At 50.5% G+C, this 18,323-nt stretch overlaps 1 protein-coding gene and 1 pseudogene across 3 annotated transcripts; one reads left to right on the forward strand and one right to left on the reverse strand.

Annotated features, from left to right (window-relative positions):
- LOC119522522 overlaps positions 1–7,981 on the reverse strand; it is a 20,453-nt pseudogene extending 12,472 nt beyond the window's left edge.
- On the forward strand, positions 7,411–16,503 carry FAM3A (FAM3 metabolism regulating signaling molecule A). 3 transcript variants are annotated; one of them, XM_037822193.1, is made up of 10 exons: positions 7,411–7,560; positions 7,918–7,992; positions 9,387–9,500; positions 11,754–11,777; positions 12,271–12,394; positions 12,531–12,589; positions 14,242–14,292; positions 14,610–14,694; positions 14,770–14,896; positions 15,241–16,503. In XM_037822193.1, exons 2-10 carry the CDS (start codon positions 7,980–7,982, stop codon positions 15,577–15,579), a joined length of 936 nt encoding a protein of 311 aa, XP_037678121.1. In that variant the 5' UTR covers positions 7,411–7,560; positions 7,918–7,979; the 3' UTR covers positions 15,580–16,503. The 3 variants fall into 3 exon arrangements, with proteins under 3 accessions (XP_037678121.1, XP_037678123.1, XP_037678122.1); XM_037822195.1 differs by having other exon boundaries at positions 7,412–7,560; positions 15,760–16,503; XM_037822194.1 differs by lacking the exon at positions 7,411–7,560 and adding an exon at positions 8,944–9,112 and having other exon boundaries at positions 7,868–7,992.
- The last annotated feature ends 1,820 nt before the right edge of the window (positions 16,504–18,323 follow it).

Here is an 18,323-nt window from a genome sequence, read left to right on the forward strand (position 1 = left end):
AAGAAAATCAATTAATGTGATACAACACATTAACAAACCAAAAGGGAAAAATCAAATGATCATCTTGATAGGTGCTGAAAATGCATTCGACAAAATCCAACATCGCTTTTTCATAAAAACACTTTAAAAGGTAGGAATTGAAGGAAACGTCCTCAATAAGATAAAGAGCATATATGAACAACCCACAGCCAGCATAGTACTCAATGGTGAGACTGAAAGCCTTCTCTCTAAGATCAGGAATGAGACAAGGATGTCCACTGTCACCACTGTTATTCAACCTTGTGCTGGAAGTTCTAGCCAGGGCAATTTGCCAAGACAAAGAAATAAAAGGTATCCCAATTGGAAAACAAGTAAAACTGTCATTATTTGCCAATGATATGATCTTACATATGGAAAATATGGAGAATTCGATCACAAAGCTACTTGAGCTAATAAATAAGTTCAGCAGAGTGGCAGGATATAAGATTAATGCACATAAGTCAGTAATGTTCCTATACACTACTAAAGACCTAACCGAAGAGACAATCAAAAAAAATTCCATTCACAATAGCAGTTAAAAAAATCAAGTACCTAGGAATAAACTTAACCGAGGACATAAAAAAGACCTATACATGGAAAATTAAAAGACTTCACTCAAAGAAATTTTAAAAGGACCTAAATAGGTGGGAAAATATTCCATGCTCATGGATAGGAAGACTGAGTGTCATTAAGATGTCAATTCTACCCAAACTGGTCTACAGATTCAACGCAATTCCAATCAAAATTTCAACAACCTACTCTGCAGACTTGGAAACGCTAGTTATCAAATTTATTTGGAAGGGAAAGGGGCCTTGAATTGCCAAAAAAAAAAAAAAAAAAAAATCCTAAAAAGGAAGAATGAAGTGTGAGGACTTACACTTCCATACTTTGAAGCATACAATAAAGCCACAGTGGTCAAAACATCATGATATTGGCACAAAGATAGACATATTGATCAATGGAATCGAATTAAGAGTTTGGAAATAGACCCCCAGATTTATGGTCGACTGATTTTTTATAAGTTCCCCAAATTCACTGAACTGGGACAGAAAAGTCTCTTCAACAAATGGCGCTGGGAGAATTGGATATCCATAACCGAAAGAATGAAAGAGGAACCCTACCTCACCCCCTATACAAAAATTAACTCCAAGTGGATCAAAGACCTCAATATAAGAGACAGCACAATAAAACTCTTAGAAGATAATATAGGGAAACATATTCAAGACCTGGTAATAGGAGGTAGCTTCTTAGACCTTACACCCAAAGCACAAGCAACAAAAGAATAAAATAGACAAATGGGAACTCCTCAAAATCAAAAGCTTCGGCACCTCAAAAAACTTTGTCAAAAAAGTGAAGAGGCAGCCAATGCAATGGGAGAAAATATTTGGAAACCATGTATCTGGTAAGAGACTGATATCTTGCATATATAAATAAATCCTATAACTCAATGGCAATAGTACAAACAGCCTAATTACAAAATGGGCAAAAAGATATGAAAAGACATTTCTCCAAGGAGGAAATACAAATGGCTAAAAAAAAAAGCCATGAAAAAATGTTCATCTTCACTAGCTATTAGGGAGATGCAACTCAAGACCACAATGAGATATCATCTCACACCAATAAGAATGGCTGCCATCCAACAAACAAGAAACTACAAATGCTGGAGAGGATGTGGAGAAATTGGAACTCTTACTCATTGCTGGAGGGACTGTATAATGGTACAGACACTCTGGAAGACGGTCTGGCAGTTCTTCAGAAAACTAGATATTGAGTCACCTTAAGATCCAGCAATTTCACTTCTCAGTATACACCCAGAAGATCTGAAAGCAGTGACATGAACAGATATTTGTACACAGATGTTCACAGCAGCATTGTTCACAATTGCCATGAGGTGGAAACAATCCAAGTGTCCTTCAACAGACGAGTCGATAAACAAAATGTGGTACACACATACAATGGAATACTATGCAGCAGTACCAAGGAACAAGGTCCTGAAACATGTGGCAACATGGATGAATCTTGAAGATATAATTCTGAGTGAAATAAGTCAGAACAAAAGGAGAGATATTGTATGTTACCACTCCTATGAACTCTCTGAACAATGTAAAATCAATGTCTCATGATGTAGAATATTGGGGACCTAGTGATAGACAGAAGCTGGTGGAGGGGGAATGATAATCTAATATGTTCAGACATGTTAATGATGGTGAATTCAAAGGTATGGGAATGGGCGGGGGTGATGATTGTTTGTTGATGGGATTATAAGTATCAGAGCTGTACTGAAGGTGAATAGGATTGAAAGGGGGTGTTTAAAGGCATGTTTCCCACAGATCAGCACCACAAATATAGATAGGGGCTTGCATGATATACTTCTAAGGGGTGACACTAGCACAGAGAGTTGACAACAGAATGGTAAATGGGAAAAATCTGCCTATTGTATACTAGGAACTATAATTAACAGGAATACCTTACTAGTACCACACAAATACTAGGCACAATAATTAAGAACTGAAAAGTGCTACGAGGTGTTTTGGGTCATGACAATTGCTTAAGTTGGAGAGTGATGAGGATTGTACAGCTAAGTGACGATAATGTGAGATATGGATGGATAATTGTGGACATAACATATGCTATGTGAACTTAGGCATCCCCTGCTTTATAAGTCAAGCCCTCGATCTTGAGGCTTGCTCAGGTGAAACTTATGGTTGTAAAGGGGAGGCTCAGCCCCTGTATAATTACGCCTAGGAGTCCCCTCCAGAGAACCTCTTTTGTTGCTCAAATGTGGACTTTCTCTCTCCAGGCCCAACTCTGCAAATAAATTCATCACCCTCCCCCTGACATGGGACAGGACCCCCAAGATGAATGAGCCTTCCTGGAGACGTGGGACATGAATTCCAGGAACAAGCCTGACCCTGGCATCGAGAGATTGAGAGTGCCTTTTTGACCAAAAAGGGAAAAGGAAAGGCAACAAAATAAGGTTTTAGGTTTTAGTGGCTAAGAGAGTTCAAATAGAGTCAAGAGGCTGTCCTGGAGGTTACTCCCATGCAAGCTCCACCTAAATAAGCCAAATGACCACAATATGACAAGCACAAGTCAACAGCAGTCCTGAAAACCTTCAAGAATACCTGGATCCCTATCTGGGACTCTATAAAAGTTTCACTCACTAAGTTTATTCTTCAGAGACTTAAATCCTTGAGAGTGCTCCTATGCCAGCTTAGTCCCAAAATCCAGAGGCAATAGCCTCTTCAAGAACATCAACCAGATGTGTCCCCTTTGCTCATAAATTTGACACCCCTTTTCAACATGAACAGGTTAGGGTGTTCCCTGCCTAGACATCCCTAAAGATCAGGAAAGTGATTAAACTAGAGGAAGGGGCAGCATCAGACGAGACAGAATTTAACAAAGGATTGTGAATACTGAATCTCTTTTAAATAAAAAAAAAAGAATACTGGTAAAGGTAGCTCCATGGGAAATATAAAAGGCAGTATAGGTTTATTTTTTCCTTGAAACTCCTGTTTTCTCCTATTTGATTTAAAACACAACTATATAATGAATGCCATAATGACAAAACTAAGTTGATAGGTATGCAACATATAAAGATACGATTTACGCCTACAACAGTTTAAGAGGGGACACAGAACTATATATGAGCAAAGATTATATACACTATTGAATTTAAGATGCTATAATTTGGTACTATAATTTTATAACTTAAAATGTTAATGGCAATCCCCATGGCAACCGCTAAGAAAATCACTCAAAAATATATCATAAAAGAAATGACATAATAAAAAATTCATGGGGCATGAATTCCAGGAACAAGCCTGACCCTGGCACTGAAAGGTGCTGTCTTTGCAGAATTCTCTCTTTGGTTGAGGCCTTCAGCCCTCTCTCTGAGTTCATACCACTTAGTCAGGGGCCCCTTCTAGTTTTACTGAAGTGTGCGTGGATTCTGGATTTTTCCTTCCAGAGTAACCCCTGGGCTATCCTAATAGTAGGGCCAGGGACACCTAGGCTAGGCCCCCTCCCATTTCCTGTGATGTCTCCTTTTCAAGAACTGCTGAAGCTGGTCTGAGCTATGAGTGACCTGGTGGGTTGGTTTGGATGTATTATGTCCCCCCAAACACCATTTTCTTTGATGTAATCTTGTGTGGGCAGACGTATGTTGTTGATTAGATTGTAATTCTTTGAGTGTTTCCGTGGAGATGCGCCCCACCCAATTGTGGGTGATGACTCTGGATAATTTCCATGGAGCCGTGGCCCCACCTACTCAGCATGGGCCTTGATTACTGGAGCATTATAAGCTCAGACAGAAGGAGCGAGCTTGCGACAGCCAAGAGGGACGCTTTGAAGAAGGAACAGGAGCTGAGAGAGGAGCTGCAGCTTACAGAGACATTTTGGAGATGGCCTTTGAAAGCAGACATTTGCTCCAGAGAAGCTAAGAGAGGACAAACACCCCAAGAGCAACTAAGAGTGACATTTCTGAGGAGCTGAAGCCTAGAGAGGAACATTCTGGGAGAAAACCATTTTGAAACCAGAACTTTGGAGCAGATGCCAGCCACGTGCCTTCCCAGCTAACAGAGGTTTTCCGGATGCCACTGGCCATCCTCCAGTGAAGGTACCCGATTACTGATGTGTTACCTTGGACACTTTATGGCCTTAAGACTGTAACTGTGTAACTAAATAAACCCGTTTTATAGAAGCCAATCCATATCTGGTGTTTTGCATTATGGCAGCATTAGCAAACTAGAACACCTGGGATGGCCGAGAGTGTCATCGTCCAGAATGCTGATCCCCCAGTGGTGGAGAAAGGAGACCCCCAAACAGGAAAAGCTGGGGCTGAGTCAGGGGGACATGTGTGTATTCTACTGACCACTCTGGCCAGGCCCCCAGCAAGGTAGAGAGGGTCAAGAGCTGTGGGGTTCGAGTCTAATCCTCTCTGTGTTTGCATCGAAAAACAGCCCCAGAGAGGATAAGGGACTTGCGAAAGGCTGTCCCGCAAGTCACAGAAGACCTGGAACCGGATCCCAGGCCACTGGGCGATCAACTTGTAGTGTCCCCAGGGGAAGGTGGGTTTGCCTGTGGGTCCTCAGGGGACTCATTAAACAAACTTTCCTAAACGCCGCAGGCTCTGAGTCCGTGGTAAACACTGTCCTCTAAGAATTACCAGTCTGGCAGCTGCCCCTGCCTCTGCCGGGCACCACGAGTGTAAACTTTGGGAGGAAAGACCCTGAACATGAGTGAGTTTGGTAAATGGTCAGCATTATCTCCCGTCCACAAGTCTGTGGCCAAACCCAAATCCTAAGCCCTGACTACACCCAGCAGGTTGCTGGAACCGACTCCCTTGAACCTGCCGCGGAGAATAAGGGAGTGTTATGTATGCCAGTATGGAAGTCAGTGGATTCTAATGGGCACGCCATCACTTCCTGGCTCTCTGACTCTTTTCTGTATTTTGGATTAGTTCCTAAGGGGGGATTCCAAGAGTGGAATCATGGGGTCAAAGGGCATAGACTTTTCTGTGGCTCTGGATGTGCTCAACCTGGCTGCCCTCCAGAAAGACGCTCCAGCTGGCATGCAGGCTCTGCAGGTGCAGTAGGGATCAGAACCCCGGTTCTTGGGAACAGTGGTCAGGGGCGCCTTCCTGAAAGGAGGGAGCCTGACTGGGGCTTTGATGGCAGGTAACCGGGGAGAGGGGGTCCCTTCTGAGGGCTGGAGGTGGGAGAGCCAAACGACCCCAGACCTGTAAGGGCAGAGTTGGGGTGACAGTGTCGAGCAGGGGGCACCCAGGCACACACCCCGAGCCACGGGGGAGGCCAGGCACACCTCTCTCTAGAGCCTCCATTTCTCTCCGTGTTAAGGAATTCAGAGCAGCAGATCTGTTTTCGGTGAAAATAAGTTGTGCAGAACACACGTGTTACATGACTTCTAAAGGTGAACCTGGGAGACCTCAATGCCAAGTGGTGTTGGCTGTGGGTGCCTCAGGCTACAGCCCCAGACCCTCCCCATGGTTCCCACCCAAAAGCATCCGTTCTCCTCTGTCCCAAAGGGTGGGGCCCCGAGGAGGAAAACCCAGCCCTGTCACGTCCATCTGTGGGGGACATCAAGGGATCAGACTAGAGACTTGGGCAATGTTAGATCCCAGAAGAAGAAACTAATATGTAAAAGGAGTTTCTAACTCAGGGGCCCCACAGCTTATCTCACAGAAAACAGGTGCCCCATAGACTAAAAAATGAAGGCTGTTTAAAGCTGTTCAAGGCTGTCCCAGTGGCCCCTCAAAGGCGGGTAAGGCAAGGTCAGAGATGCCCATAAAATAAACAACCAAGAAGGCCTGCTCTCCCTAGTTAGATAACGCAGCTGCTTTCCTAAAAAGAATATTGTCTCAGAACTCTACCAACCAATCAGCCCAAAACTAGATAAGCGCTCACCCAATCGAGGCACAGAACATCACAGCAGACACCCTACCCAACGTGGGTTCCTTTTTTCCCTTAAGGAATGCTGCTCTCAGATAGAGAGCGGGAGCCATTATCTTTTTCTTCTTTTCTGCTGGCTCCCACCTGCTTTCTTCCTCTAATAAATCTTAAACTTTATACTTAAACTTTGACTCGCTGCATTGTATGAATTCTTGAACAGCTCCGAACCTAACAGGCAAGGGCTTTCAAATGTGTCTAAAGAAGGTGTTGGCCGGCCCCCTCCCCATTTTGAGAGTAGGACACGAAGGGGTGTGGAGCGCTGATCTGTAGGAAGGACGGGCATCGAAAGGGAACCCAGGCTGGCTCCAGCTCCTTGGCTTCTGGGTTTATCCCCAGCTGCCCTTCTGTACCCTCTGTATTTCTAACATGCACCTGCGTCATTTCCAGAACAATTTCTAATTCTGTCCCCAGACCCACCCACCTCTTCCCAGGCCTCAGAGATCTGGCCCTAGGGGGCTAGCCTAGGCAAACAGGGACCTCCCACTTACAGGGATGTATGCACAACTATGTGATGATGTTGTGAGCCAGTGATTGTATCCTTTCGGATGGTTTGTATGCTGTGTGAACATATCTCAATAAAACTGCAAAAAAAAATTAAAAACAAAAAAAAATTAAAAACATAAAACCTTACCAAATCCCACTGGGTATCAATGCACAGTTAAATCTCCTTTCTCTTTCAAAGGGTTAAGAAAAAGGGGGATGGGTGTCTGGTAAGGGAGACTTCCGGGGCGGGGCGGGCCCCCAATGCACTGAGTGGGCGGGGGCCAGGGGCGGAGCCATCCAGGGCTCCTCCCACGCAGCGGCGCGCGGCCTGAGCGCTCGTGGGGGGCGGGGCCGAGTCGCTGGCGGGGGCGGAGCCACGGTTAGCCCCGCCCCCGTCGGCGGCCGGGCCACGCGCCGCGGGACCCGGGGAAGGCGGCGCCTGTGGGGCTACGGCCCCGCCCCAGGCCGCCATTGACAGCCGCGCTGGGTCGCGCTGAGCATCTCCACTCGCCTCCCCGGGCGGAGCGGAGCGGGCCGGCCCCGCCAGACCGGGCTCACCCGGCCCAAGCCCGCGTCTTCCCACAGCCAGGCAAGTCGTCCGGTGGGCCCGGCCCGCGTGGCGGCCCTCAGGTCCGAAGGGGCGGCCTGGGCCCCGGCCCTAGGCCTCCCGTGGGAGGGTCCCAAGTCCTGGAGAATCAATCACTTCCTCGTCCCAGGCCCGCGCGCAGCTCCTGTGGGCGCGATCCTGGGCCAACGAGTTCCCGGGGTCCCCTCCCTGCCAGGCCGGGCTTCTCCCCGGCGTCCGCGAGGACACCGGCGGGGCTTGGGTTGTGCGGGAGGAAGGAGCGAAGCGGTGCACCGAGCGCGCCCCTCACCCAGCAGGTGCCGGACACGGACCTGCCCCTGCCCACACCCGAACCTGCCCTTCCGCTTTGCTTCCCCCCAGCGCGCACGGTCCCCAAACTGCATACAACTGCTGGGGGCCCCAACTCGGCAGGCGAAGTGGACATGAGGTTGGCAGGTGAGTGGCTTCCCCAGTCCGGGAGGCAGGCCCCGGGTGGCTCTGCGTCTGGAGGGGCCCTGGGGGATGGATGGTTTGGGGTTTGCAACCTGAGGAAAGGATGGGATCTGGGGGCAGAGTGGGGGAGGAGAGGCAGAGAGGAGGGGTCTTAGAGGTGACACTGACCTAAGTCGCTGTGGGGTTGGATGTGCACCCCATGACAGCCCTGTATTTGGCTGTAACAATTAAGATGAAGATGCCTCGGCAGGAACAGGTTGGGGGGAAGGAAGGGGGTGTGGAGAGTGCAACTCAAAGATTCAAGTTCAAACCGGCTAAGGTTACAGTGCTACAGGTGTATCCAAGGGCAGGTGGCTAACAGGGAGTGGGCGGAAGGGTGCAGGGTCAAGAGAGGCCAGGGCTGGAGCTACCAAATTGGGAGTCGTTGCTACCCGGAGGTTAATTCAAGACCTGGGAGTGGATGACATCACCTCAAAAGAGAGTGTGGAATAAATGAATGAACAAGCAAATTAAATTTAAAAATAAAGAAAAAAAGCGAATGGTAGGGAGGAGAAGGCAGCTTGGGACAGAAGCCTGAGGAAGTCCAACTTTTTAAGGGGAGGGTAGAAGAGGACGATGTGACCAAGAAGAATGAGGAGGGACCAGGGAGGTGGGCTTAGGAAAGAGCGGTGGCCTGGCAGCCAGCAGGCAGGCATGGGCCCCAGAGAGGCCAAGAAGATGAGGACCAACAAATGTCCCTAGGTGGCCTTGGCCACAAGCTGTTTTGGTGGCACGATGGGGCCAAGGCCAGACTGGAGTAGGTTGGGGAGAGAGTGGGAGGGGAGATGATGGAAAGAGTGAGTGTAAATGACTTTTGAGGGGTTGGATGGGGCAGGGGAAAGGAGGGGAAAGAGGTCAGTAGCCAGATGGGGATGTGGTTTAGTAGGAGGGCTTTTTCTTTTTTGCTTTTTTAAGATGGAAGATGTTGAAAATGCAGGGAAAACAGCAAGAGAGAGAGAATGATCAATATTAAAACGAGAAATCTGAGAAGGGAGGAGAGCATGGGATCCAGCTCACAGCGAGTGAAGGGGCTCATCTTACAAGGTGTAGGGGCACCTCCTCCATCCTAACAGTAGAAAAGAAGGTAGGATGAGGGGAGACACAAATATATCCGTTATCTCAGTGGCAGGAGGTGGAGGGGCTTCCCAGGTGAGAGCTGGAGCCCCTCTTGAGCAGTGAGCTCTGGAAGGCCCCTCCAAACCTGCCAGAGAGTCAAGCCGAGCAGCCTTTGGGGTTTGTACTCAGGGAGCATGAGTCTCCCCACTAAGCCTGGTGGATGATGATGGAGGGGACTTGGAGTCCCTTAGGAGCTTGTGGGCATCTGAGATGGGGTGGCCCCATGTCTGCCCTGCCTCCAGGCCCCCTCCGGATCGTGGCCCTCATCGTCACCGCTGGCCTCACCTGGATCGTGGTCAGCATCCTCCTGGGTGGGCCTGGCAGTGGCTTTCCTCGCATCCAGCAACTCTTCACCAGTGAGTGTGCCACTCTCTCTTGCCCCACTTCCGACGTCACCAGAGCGGGTGACTAGCCTCTTGGCTGAAGCTCAGGGTGGGGGGTGGGGGATTCTTTCTCTTCCCTGGCAAGGCCACCACTAGCCGCCGTCAGTCTGTCTCCAGGCTTCAGTCGCAGCCTTCCCCCCTACCACCCAGTTACCTCAGCTGGGAAAGCCAATCCCATGCTAAGGAGAACCCTGTGCCCAGCTGGAGTCAGTAGGATCAGAGCCAAGGGGAGAGGGGATGTTCCAGTTTGCTAATGCTGCCATTATGCAAAACACCAGAAATGGATTGGCTTTTATATAGGGGGGTTATTTGGTTACAAAGTTACAGTCTTAAGGCCATAAAATGTCCAAGGTAAGGCATCAGCAATAGGGTACCTTCACTGGAGAAAGGCCATTGGTGTCCAGAAAACCTGTTAGCTGGGAAAGCACATGGCTGGCATCTACTTGCTCCCAGGTTGTGTTTCAAAATGGCATCCTCCAAAATGTCAGTGTTACCTTTCAATGGCCGTCTTCAAAATGTCTCTCTAAGCTGCAGCACCGAGCTCCTTCTGTCTCAGCTTTTATAGGGCTCCAGTGATTTAATTAAGACCTATGCTGAATGCACAGGGCCACACCTCTATGGAAATAATCTACTCAAACTTATCACTGACTGTTGAGTGTGTCACATCTCCATGGAAACAGCCTAATCCAAAGACTCCAACTTAATCAACACTATTACATTGGCCCCCACAAAGATTGTATTAAAGAACGTAGCTTTTTCTGGGGGACATAATATATCCAAACTGGCACAGGGGATGACATTCCATTGTTCCCTACAAGCTTTCCACCAGGCTCAGAGATGGAGAGGGGACTCTACATACTGCTTTTTTTTTCCCTTCAATTTTATCAATGAAAAAAAATTCTATTTATATGTATTTATAAAATATTATGTATGTTTTTATAAAAGATAAGGATTTTGAAAACATAACCATGCCTAAAATGAGTAATTCCTTAATATTAAATGTACAGAGTGTTCAAATTTCCAATTGTTTCACAAATGTCAAAAATAGTTGATATAGCTTTTTATCATGATCCAAACAAGATCCACATATCACAATGGGTAGTCCTTTAAAAATTTATCCTTTAAATGGTCATAAGCTAAAATTGATCTTTTTTTCCTTTTGGTGTAAAATTTAATGGATTTTAAAACATATATAGATTTGTGTGATCACCACCATAATCAGGATATAGTACAGTTCCATTGCTCCAAAAATCTCCTTTGTGCTATTCCTTTAGAGTCACATCCTCCTCCTCACCCCTTACTTCTGACAAATAAGTATCTGTTCTCCATCCTGCAGTTTTGTCTTTTCATTCTACCATATAAAAGGAATTAATATGTTACCTTTTGAGACTGACTTCTTTCACTCAGCATAATGTCTTTAAGAATCACTCAAGTTTGGGCGTGTATCAATAGGTCATTCTTTTATAATGAGTAATATTCCATTGTGTGACTGTATCACCATTTGCCTGTTCACCCATTAAAGAATCTTTGAGTGGTTTAGTTTCTTATAGACAGCATATATTTGAGTTTTAATTTTTTTAAGGCAACCTGACAATCTCTGTCTTTTAATTAGCATGTTCAGACCATTTACATTTAATGAATTAGATCTACCAATTTTTTTGTTTTTTTTTTTTAACTATTTAGATTTAGAATTCCCTGATAATTTACTCACAGTGATTTTGATTATATCTCTGTACAGTACTTCTGTTTTTACTGGTTGCTTTAGGATTACCAAATATATACTTAACTTTTCACAATCTATTTAGCATCAGTATTTTACCACTCCAATACCCACGCTAATAAGCATCCTGTGCCCAGTTGGAGTCAATAGAGGTAAAGTGAGGAGCAGGGGGCTTCCTCTGAACATTGGGGGTGATGCCCTGGTTTCTCCCTGCAGACTTTCTGCCTGGCCCTGGGAGGGGGACAAGAAGCTACACGTTGCTATTAGTGATACTTCACCTGAGTGCTTTTTACAATTCTAATTTACCATGTACCAGAAGCAGGGATATTTACATCCGGACACCATTTAGAATTAACCGGGGCCCATTCCAAGGTCAGCCTGGCTTTGCCCCTGGCCCCTGAGCCTGACTGGACCTTCGGCCTTCCGCTTCACGGATTCGCGCCAGGCCAACCTGCTGAGGGCCCCGGAAGGCCTCTATGCTGACAGAAACAATTCTCTACCCACAGGCCCTGAGAACACAGCGACTGCAGGTAAGGCTGCCATCACCTCCCTGCTTCTCCCTCTGCCTGCCCCTCACACTGCCTTTGTGACCCCGCCACCCCCAGGCCCCCCAGATTTCTAGCCGCCACAGCCACCTGTACAGGGACTCGTGTGGGAGATCATCAGGAGAGTGGCCTCACACCTTCCCCGTGCAGGCTGTAACCAGGGTGCCACCTCCTTCCATCACGTGTGCTTTGTTCCTTGTGGAACATCCCGGCCCATCCCTCTGACCGTTCTCCTGCCCCACCAGTAGCAGAAAGAGCCTTCTCCTCAGGGTCCGTGTCCCCTCTACCCCGAGGTCAGTCGCAGTGGGTCACAGAGACTGTCAGTGACCCTGGCCATGGCCTGTGCCGTGTCCTCAGCCCATCCAGTCCTCTGCTCTGCGGTTACTCTCTCCACCCCGTGGGATGGTCCCGACCTTCTCTCAGGGCTCGGAGCGGCCCCGGGGCAGGCCTGTGGCTCACACCTCCTTTTTCCACCCAGAGCCACGGGCCAAGAAGTTCAAGTGTGGCCTGCCCCAGCCATGTCCAGAGGAGCACCTGGCCTTCCGCATGGTCAGCGGGGCTGCCAACGTCATCGGGCCCAAGATCTGCCTTGAGGACAAGATGTGAGAGCCCTGTGGTGAACAGGAAGCCGGGAGAGGGAGCGCGGGGGCTAGCGGCCAAGTCCGTGAGGGCTGAGGGCAGTGCGGAGGAGAGCGGGGCAGGTGTGCCCCCGGGGACGGCTTCCTTTCTGTCACTTAGGCTCATGAGCAGCGTCAAGGACAACGTGGGGCGCGGGCTGAACATCGCCCTGGTCAATGGTGAGTCCCCCCCCCCCATGGCCTGTGGGGTCAGAGCTCTGGGAAGAGAGGGAAGTGGGGCCCTGTGCTGGGACCACCCTCCCTCCCTGCCACCCGCTCCCCACCAGGAAGCTTCTGGGAGTGGGCTCCGGCCTCCCCTCCCCTCTGGCAACCGCAGGGAGGCCTGGGAAGGGGTCTGTGTGAGCTGCAGGTTCCACAGGAGAAGCGACTTGAGGAACAAAAATGTGGTCGCCGGAAAGAACTGGAAGGTGGGGGGGCGTCAAAGGGTTGTCACAGATTTGCCTCTTTACACCTCAAACCTGTGACCTCCGTTAGAAAAGGCCTGAGCCTAATCAGGTCGTGATTCAATGGGTTGGGGCTTCATCAAGTGACCTCCCACTCAATTAAGAGCATAGGGACAGACGATAGTTTACAAGTACAGAGCACTCAAGACAAGAATTCAACTTCAACACATTTTTACTCAAGAAGCACTTAAGGTAAACGGAACAAGATTACAATGTAAAAATTAATTGATACATTAGCAAGCCTGGGAGCCCCCACTCCTCCAGACGCAGCTGGACATGAGATCAGAGAGCTCCCCCTTGTCTCCATTATAGAAAATTCATAGCCCTTGTAAAAAAGTCATATTCTATTTTTACATTAAATGCTGCTTCGTGAACATGAATGTCTCACCAAATGAAGCATCTCAATCCATGAGTGGCTCAAGATCAAAGGAAGGTATCCATGTCATCAGAGACTTAGCCTTGAATGCCCGTAAAACTCTATTGATAATATTTTTACTAATTAAACTATGATTTCTGTAAGAGCAATATAACATACTTTTACTTGTATAAAGACTAAAAATTAGAAAAGAGATTACTATTACTTGTTTCTAACTTATTAATATAGTTTTTTCATTTTATTCTATTGATTAGTTTAGCCACTACCTCATATTGATAAACATACATTTGATTAGGACTGTATTCAAGCTTGCTACGTTATTTATGACTTATTTATGATTAAAGTAACAGCGGCAGCCCCATCCTGTTTTCACAGAGGATTAGGTGATTACATGTTATCTATATCTAAGAAAGTTGAGAGGGCCTTTCTGCTTTCTTAAAAATATTCACAGTTCTTTTAACTGTTTAGCTTCTCCCTCAGTATAATTTTCTAATATGGGACTTGAAGGGTATGAAACATCTCTCCCAGTTATTATAGTAAGGCCTTTCCACTTTTTAGCATTTGGAAATTATGCTTGAGTGTTTTAGGTAAAAGTTCTGCTAAATATTCTTCTATATCAGAAAGAATAACTGGTTCTTCACTACCAGAAAGAAAACATCAGGTGGTATAAGAGAGCAGCCTAGAGAGAAGGAGTCAGCATCCTCATTATCAGATTCCTCAGTAGAGAGATTATCCTGTGACGGGGTGCTTTACGGGGGTGCCTAGACAGTCTCAAATGCCAGGCAGAGGCTCTGTGGCTCTGGGTGGGCAGCAGCTGGTTGGAATAAGGGGCACGGTGGAGATAGACATGGGGGACGTCTGAGAAGCTTCCGGAAGGGCTGCCTGGCAGCCGAGGCAGTCAGGCCACGTTGCTGCTGGTGGTTGGTCCAGCAAGATCCCCTCTCTCTCTGCCTCCCCCAACTCCTCCATCCCCCTCCCTACCACCTCCCCAGGAGTCAGTGGTGAGCTCATCCAGGCCAAGGCCTTCGACATGTGGGCGGGAGGTGAGTGTCGGTTTTTTGACTGTGCAGCGAGAGGACTGGGCCTTTTTTTCTGGAACCCTGCTCTGTCTGTCACGTGCTGGGGACGGGGGGCTTCTCAGCTTGTCCGAGGGGTGGGGAGAGGCGAGGTGGGGGCTTGCTCACGAGGTTGTGGGTCATAGTGGGGTAACCTTGGCTTCCTGTGCCCGCTCGGCCCCTGCTCCCACTTGGTGACCCTTGGCAGGGCAGGTCCCTGGGCCAAGGCCTACTCCACTTTCTGCGTTTGGACAACAGGGGTTTGGGGCTCAGTGGTGTCTGTCCCCCTGCCCCCTTCCCCCCAGACGTCAACGATCTGCTGAAGTTTATCCGGCCGCTGCACGAAGGCACCTTGGTGTTCGTGGCCTCCTACGACGACCCAGCCACCAAGTGAGTGACTCCTGAGGCCGGCCCCCGCCTCGGCCACCGCGGCCCCGGCTCACACCTCTTCCCCCTGTGTGGCAGGATGAATGACGAGACCAGGAAGCTGTTCAGCGAGCTGGGCAGCCAGAACGCCAAGGAGCTGGCCTTCCGGGACAGCTGGGTGTTTGTGGGGGCCAAGGGCGTGCGGAACAAGAGCCCCTTTGAGCAGGTACGAGGGGAGACCTGCCCCCCTCCCTCCACCGCCTTCCGGCCCCTTCTGCCTGGACCCCGGGAGGCCCCCTTCTGCTCGCTCTGCCTGTCCTCCCTGAATTCGGCATCAGCGGGGCTCTGTGCTGGGGTCCCTCAGAGGGGCCTGGGCTGAGAGGCAGGGGGCCTGTCCTGCCGCCCCACCCCGGGTTGGACCTGCTCCCCTGGGCCGTCTGTATCGGGAGGGGCAGCACCGCCGACCTTTCCTGGCCTGTGCACATCTCACCCCAGAGGGTCTTGAACTGGCAAAGCTTCCACAGTGACAGGGTTGACAGCTCAGACCCCTTCCTCCCAAACTTCTCCCAGATGCCGTCCTCCCTGCACCATGGCCCCCAGGCTCCCTGCCTGCCCTCCCCCGGCCAGCCCCAGCTGCCCTCTGTGCCAGGGGCTGGACTGGAGGTGAGAGGCCCCGGCATGGCCCTCGCCAGGAGCACACACAGCCTGAAGGTGCCCTGCTCCCCACGGCATGCCCCCACAGTGCCGGGGGTGTCTGGAGGCTCTGGCTGCCAAAAGGGCAGAAACAGTTCCTCTGTCCTTGCAACTCCCTGTGGACCTGGTGAAGGAGGACACAAACACATCCCCCTTCCCTGCCCTCTCCTGTCCTCCCCTTCCTGGTGCATGCCAAGCCAGCGTAAGTGGAAATAAGTCGATCCCCCAAAACACCTGTGCCGGCCGTGGGGGTGGAGGGTGCCCTCAGATTGCAGCATCAGCTGATGCCAGCCCCATGGAACCTAGAGCCCGTGGCCCTGGCTCGCCTCTGCACTCCATCCCTGGGCCAGGCCCCGTGCTGTGACTTCCTGTCCCCCTCCTCCTCTCCCCAAACAGCACGTGAAGAACAGTAAGCACACAAATAAGTACGAAGGCTGGCCCGAGGCGCTGGAGATGGAGGGCTGCATCCCGCGGAGAACCATGGCCAGCTAGTGGGCGGCCGTGCCCAAGGACCAGGAGCAGGGGGCTGTGTGGGGCACCGGCCCCGGAGAGGAAGGCCAAGCGGCACAGGGCAGCGGTCTCGGCCCCCACGCCAGGCCCACGCCCCCTCCCGGGCATGTCGCCCTCTTGCCAGACACACTGGAGCTCCGAGGTGGACAGGAGCATGGCCTTGAGGTGGTGGGGACTACAGGGCTGGCCCCGGCGCACATTGTCCTGGGACCCCAAGTACCCATCTCCTTCTCTGCCCAAAGCTGCTTCCCAGGGTCAGGCCCCGCCTGCCCCTTCCTGCTCTCTGCTGCCCAGGCCACCTCCTTCCGGAATGCCCAGTGTCCCTGGCTGGGAGCATCCTCAGGGCTCGCCCCTCCCGTCGTGCCGGGAGGGTGGTGCTGCTTCACCTGCCCGCTGGTCGCCAGCCACTCGCTGCCCTGTGGGGTAGCTGTGCTCCCGTGGGCCTGCTTCTGGGGAGCCGAGCCTGGCAGCTGCTGCCACGGGGCCAGGCTGGTGGGGGGGGGCAGCGAGGTACCTGGGGCCTGATCACAGTCCCCTAGCAGGGCATGTGACATCTCCTGCAGTCTGTCAGGGGCCCACTTTCTAGATGCCCTTTTAATAAATCAGTGGCCCCAAATGGAACAACACTCACTCAGGTGTAGTCAAGCATGGAGAGTTGGGGTGGTGCTTGTCCTGGGGGGTGGGGATGGGAGGGAGATGGCCCCGAAGTTCAAGCCACCCTGTCCCACACAGCCTGAGCAGACAGCCTTCGTCTCCGGGGCTCCTGCTGACAGGCCCCCACTGGCCAGATGTGACTGGCCAGCTGACAGACTGGCCCCTGGACTGCCACGTGCCTTCAAAATCGGGACCACGAGGGGCCTAGTCAAATGGAGACCCCAGTGCGTTGATTATTTGGCATCATCAGCACCCACTGCCAGGACCGAAGCTGTAGGAGGAAGAACCACTGAGAAACGATAAGGGTTTGGCCAGACCATAAAACACAGGGCCGATGAAGGAGAGAAAGGCATTTGGACTTCCTGGATGGGGGGTGGGGGAGGATGGATTTGAGGGACCCTCAAATTTGGGAGGCGCCGTGTCAATTTGAGATGCCAGTCAGACAACCCCGAAGTAGCTACACTGGGAGGCTGTGGGCTCACAGGGCCTGCCCAGGGTTTCAGAGCCTGGGACTTCCAGGTGTTCGCTGGCATGGGGCCTGTGAGAATAAAGGGTGTGAGCACAGCAGAAGGCAGCTTAGAGGCACGGGGCTGGCCAAGGAGGGGAGGTTCCCGAAGGAGGAAATGAGGGGCGACGTCGGTACTTCAGAAGGGCTGAGAAAGAGAAGTGAGAAACGGCCCAGATCACTTGTCCGGGTAACAGCCAGCGTAGATGCTGACACTTAACCTGGCGCTGGCGCCAAGCCGGCACTTCACACATCTTCATTTTGTCAACTTTTTCTTAGGGAAAATTCAAACACACGCAAAAATAGAGAAACCCGAAGAACCCAACCCTGGCTTCCCCAGGGGCCCCACATGCAGCCACTGTTGTTTGACCTGCACACACACACACACAACTCTCACCCGGGCTTTCTTCCATCCCTCAGTTCTTCAGTTACACACGTGTCACCTAACACAGTCCTCACAACCCCGGAAAGTGGGTACTGTCTTCATCTCCGCTGCACAGAAAGATAAAAGTCACAGGAAATAGACTCTCACTGAAGGATCATGCCGCAAGCCTGGGCTTATACCCCGCTGCCCCTCGGGAACAACTGCTGCAATTTCCAGAACGTTCCCATTTCACTCAGTACATTTCTTCCCCAATCACCACGTGCCACCCCCGTGCCCAGCTCTGTGCTAGAAGGTAGGACAGGGGCATGGGTCAGACGGCCTCACGGGGGCCTCCCAGAGTTCCGCCTACCTGACCAGCCTGACAAAACCCCCCACCCCAGACAGACAGTCACTGTTTATACATCTCCATTGACACTAGAGGGCCGTGGGGAGCAGGTACCTGTCAGGTATGGCTGCCCTGCTTCCCCATTTTGATAGTTTTGCAAATAGAATCCCCAAACTACATTTCCCAGCATCCCTTGTCACTAAGGTATGGCCATGTAACTAGCATCCACCAGGCCAACCCACGCAGGAACAGTTGAAAGGGAGAAAGGAGGTGGGGTTGGGTTTCTGGCGTTTCTGCTGGTGAACATGGTCATGAGGGTGTTTGGTTTTTCTGCAGCAGCAATAATGAAAGTCCTGAGGGTGGTCGCCAGCTTCAGGGGTGTCAAAGAGAGTTTTTTGTGGGTTTTTTTTTTTTTTTGGCACAGACGGTAGCTGGGGTGGTGAGTTCTCGGAGCCAGCTGTTGGCGTAGATGCAGCAGCTCCCGTGGCGAGTCAATTCTATGGTGGTTTTCTGGGAGTCATGCCTGGAAGCTCAGCCTAGAACCTGTTCTTCTGACCCAACAGTTTTACAAGCACCCAATT

This window comes from Choloepus didactylus, chromosome X (assembly GCF_015220235.1).
Source record: "Choloepus didactylus isolate mChoDid1 chromosome X, mChoDid1.pri, whole genome shotgun sequence".
Lineage (NCBI taxonomy): Eukaryota > Metazoa > Chordata > Mammalia > Pilosa > Megalonychidae > Choloepus > Choloepus didactylus.

Excerpts from the sequence above, each read along its gene's own strand:
- FAM3A (XM_037822193.1), top strand. Across the intron at positions 12,590-14,241 it reads GAACATCGCCCTGGTCAATG|GAGTCAGTGGTGAGCTCATC; the intron begins GTGAGTCCCCCC and ends CCACCTCCCCAG. Across the intron at positions 14,897-15,240 it reads ACAAGAGCCCCTTTGAGCAG|ATGCCGTCCTCCCTGCACCA; the intron begins GTACGAGGGGAG and ends AACTTCTCCCAG.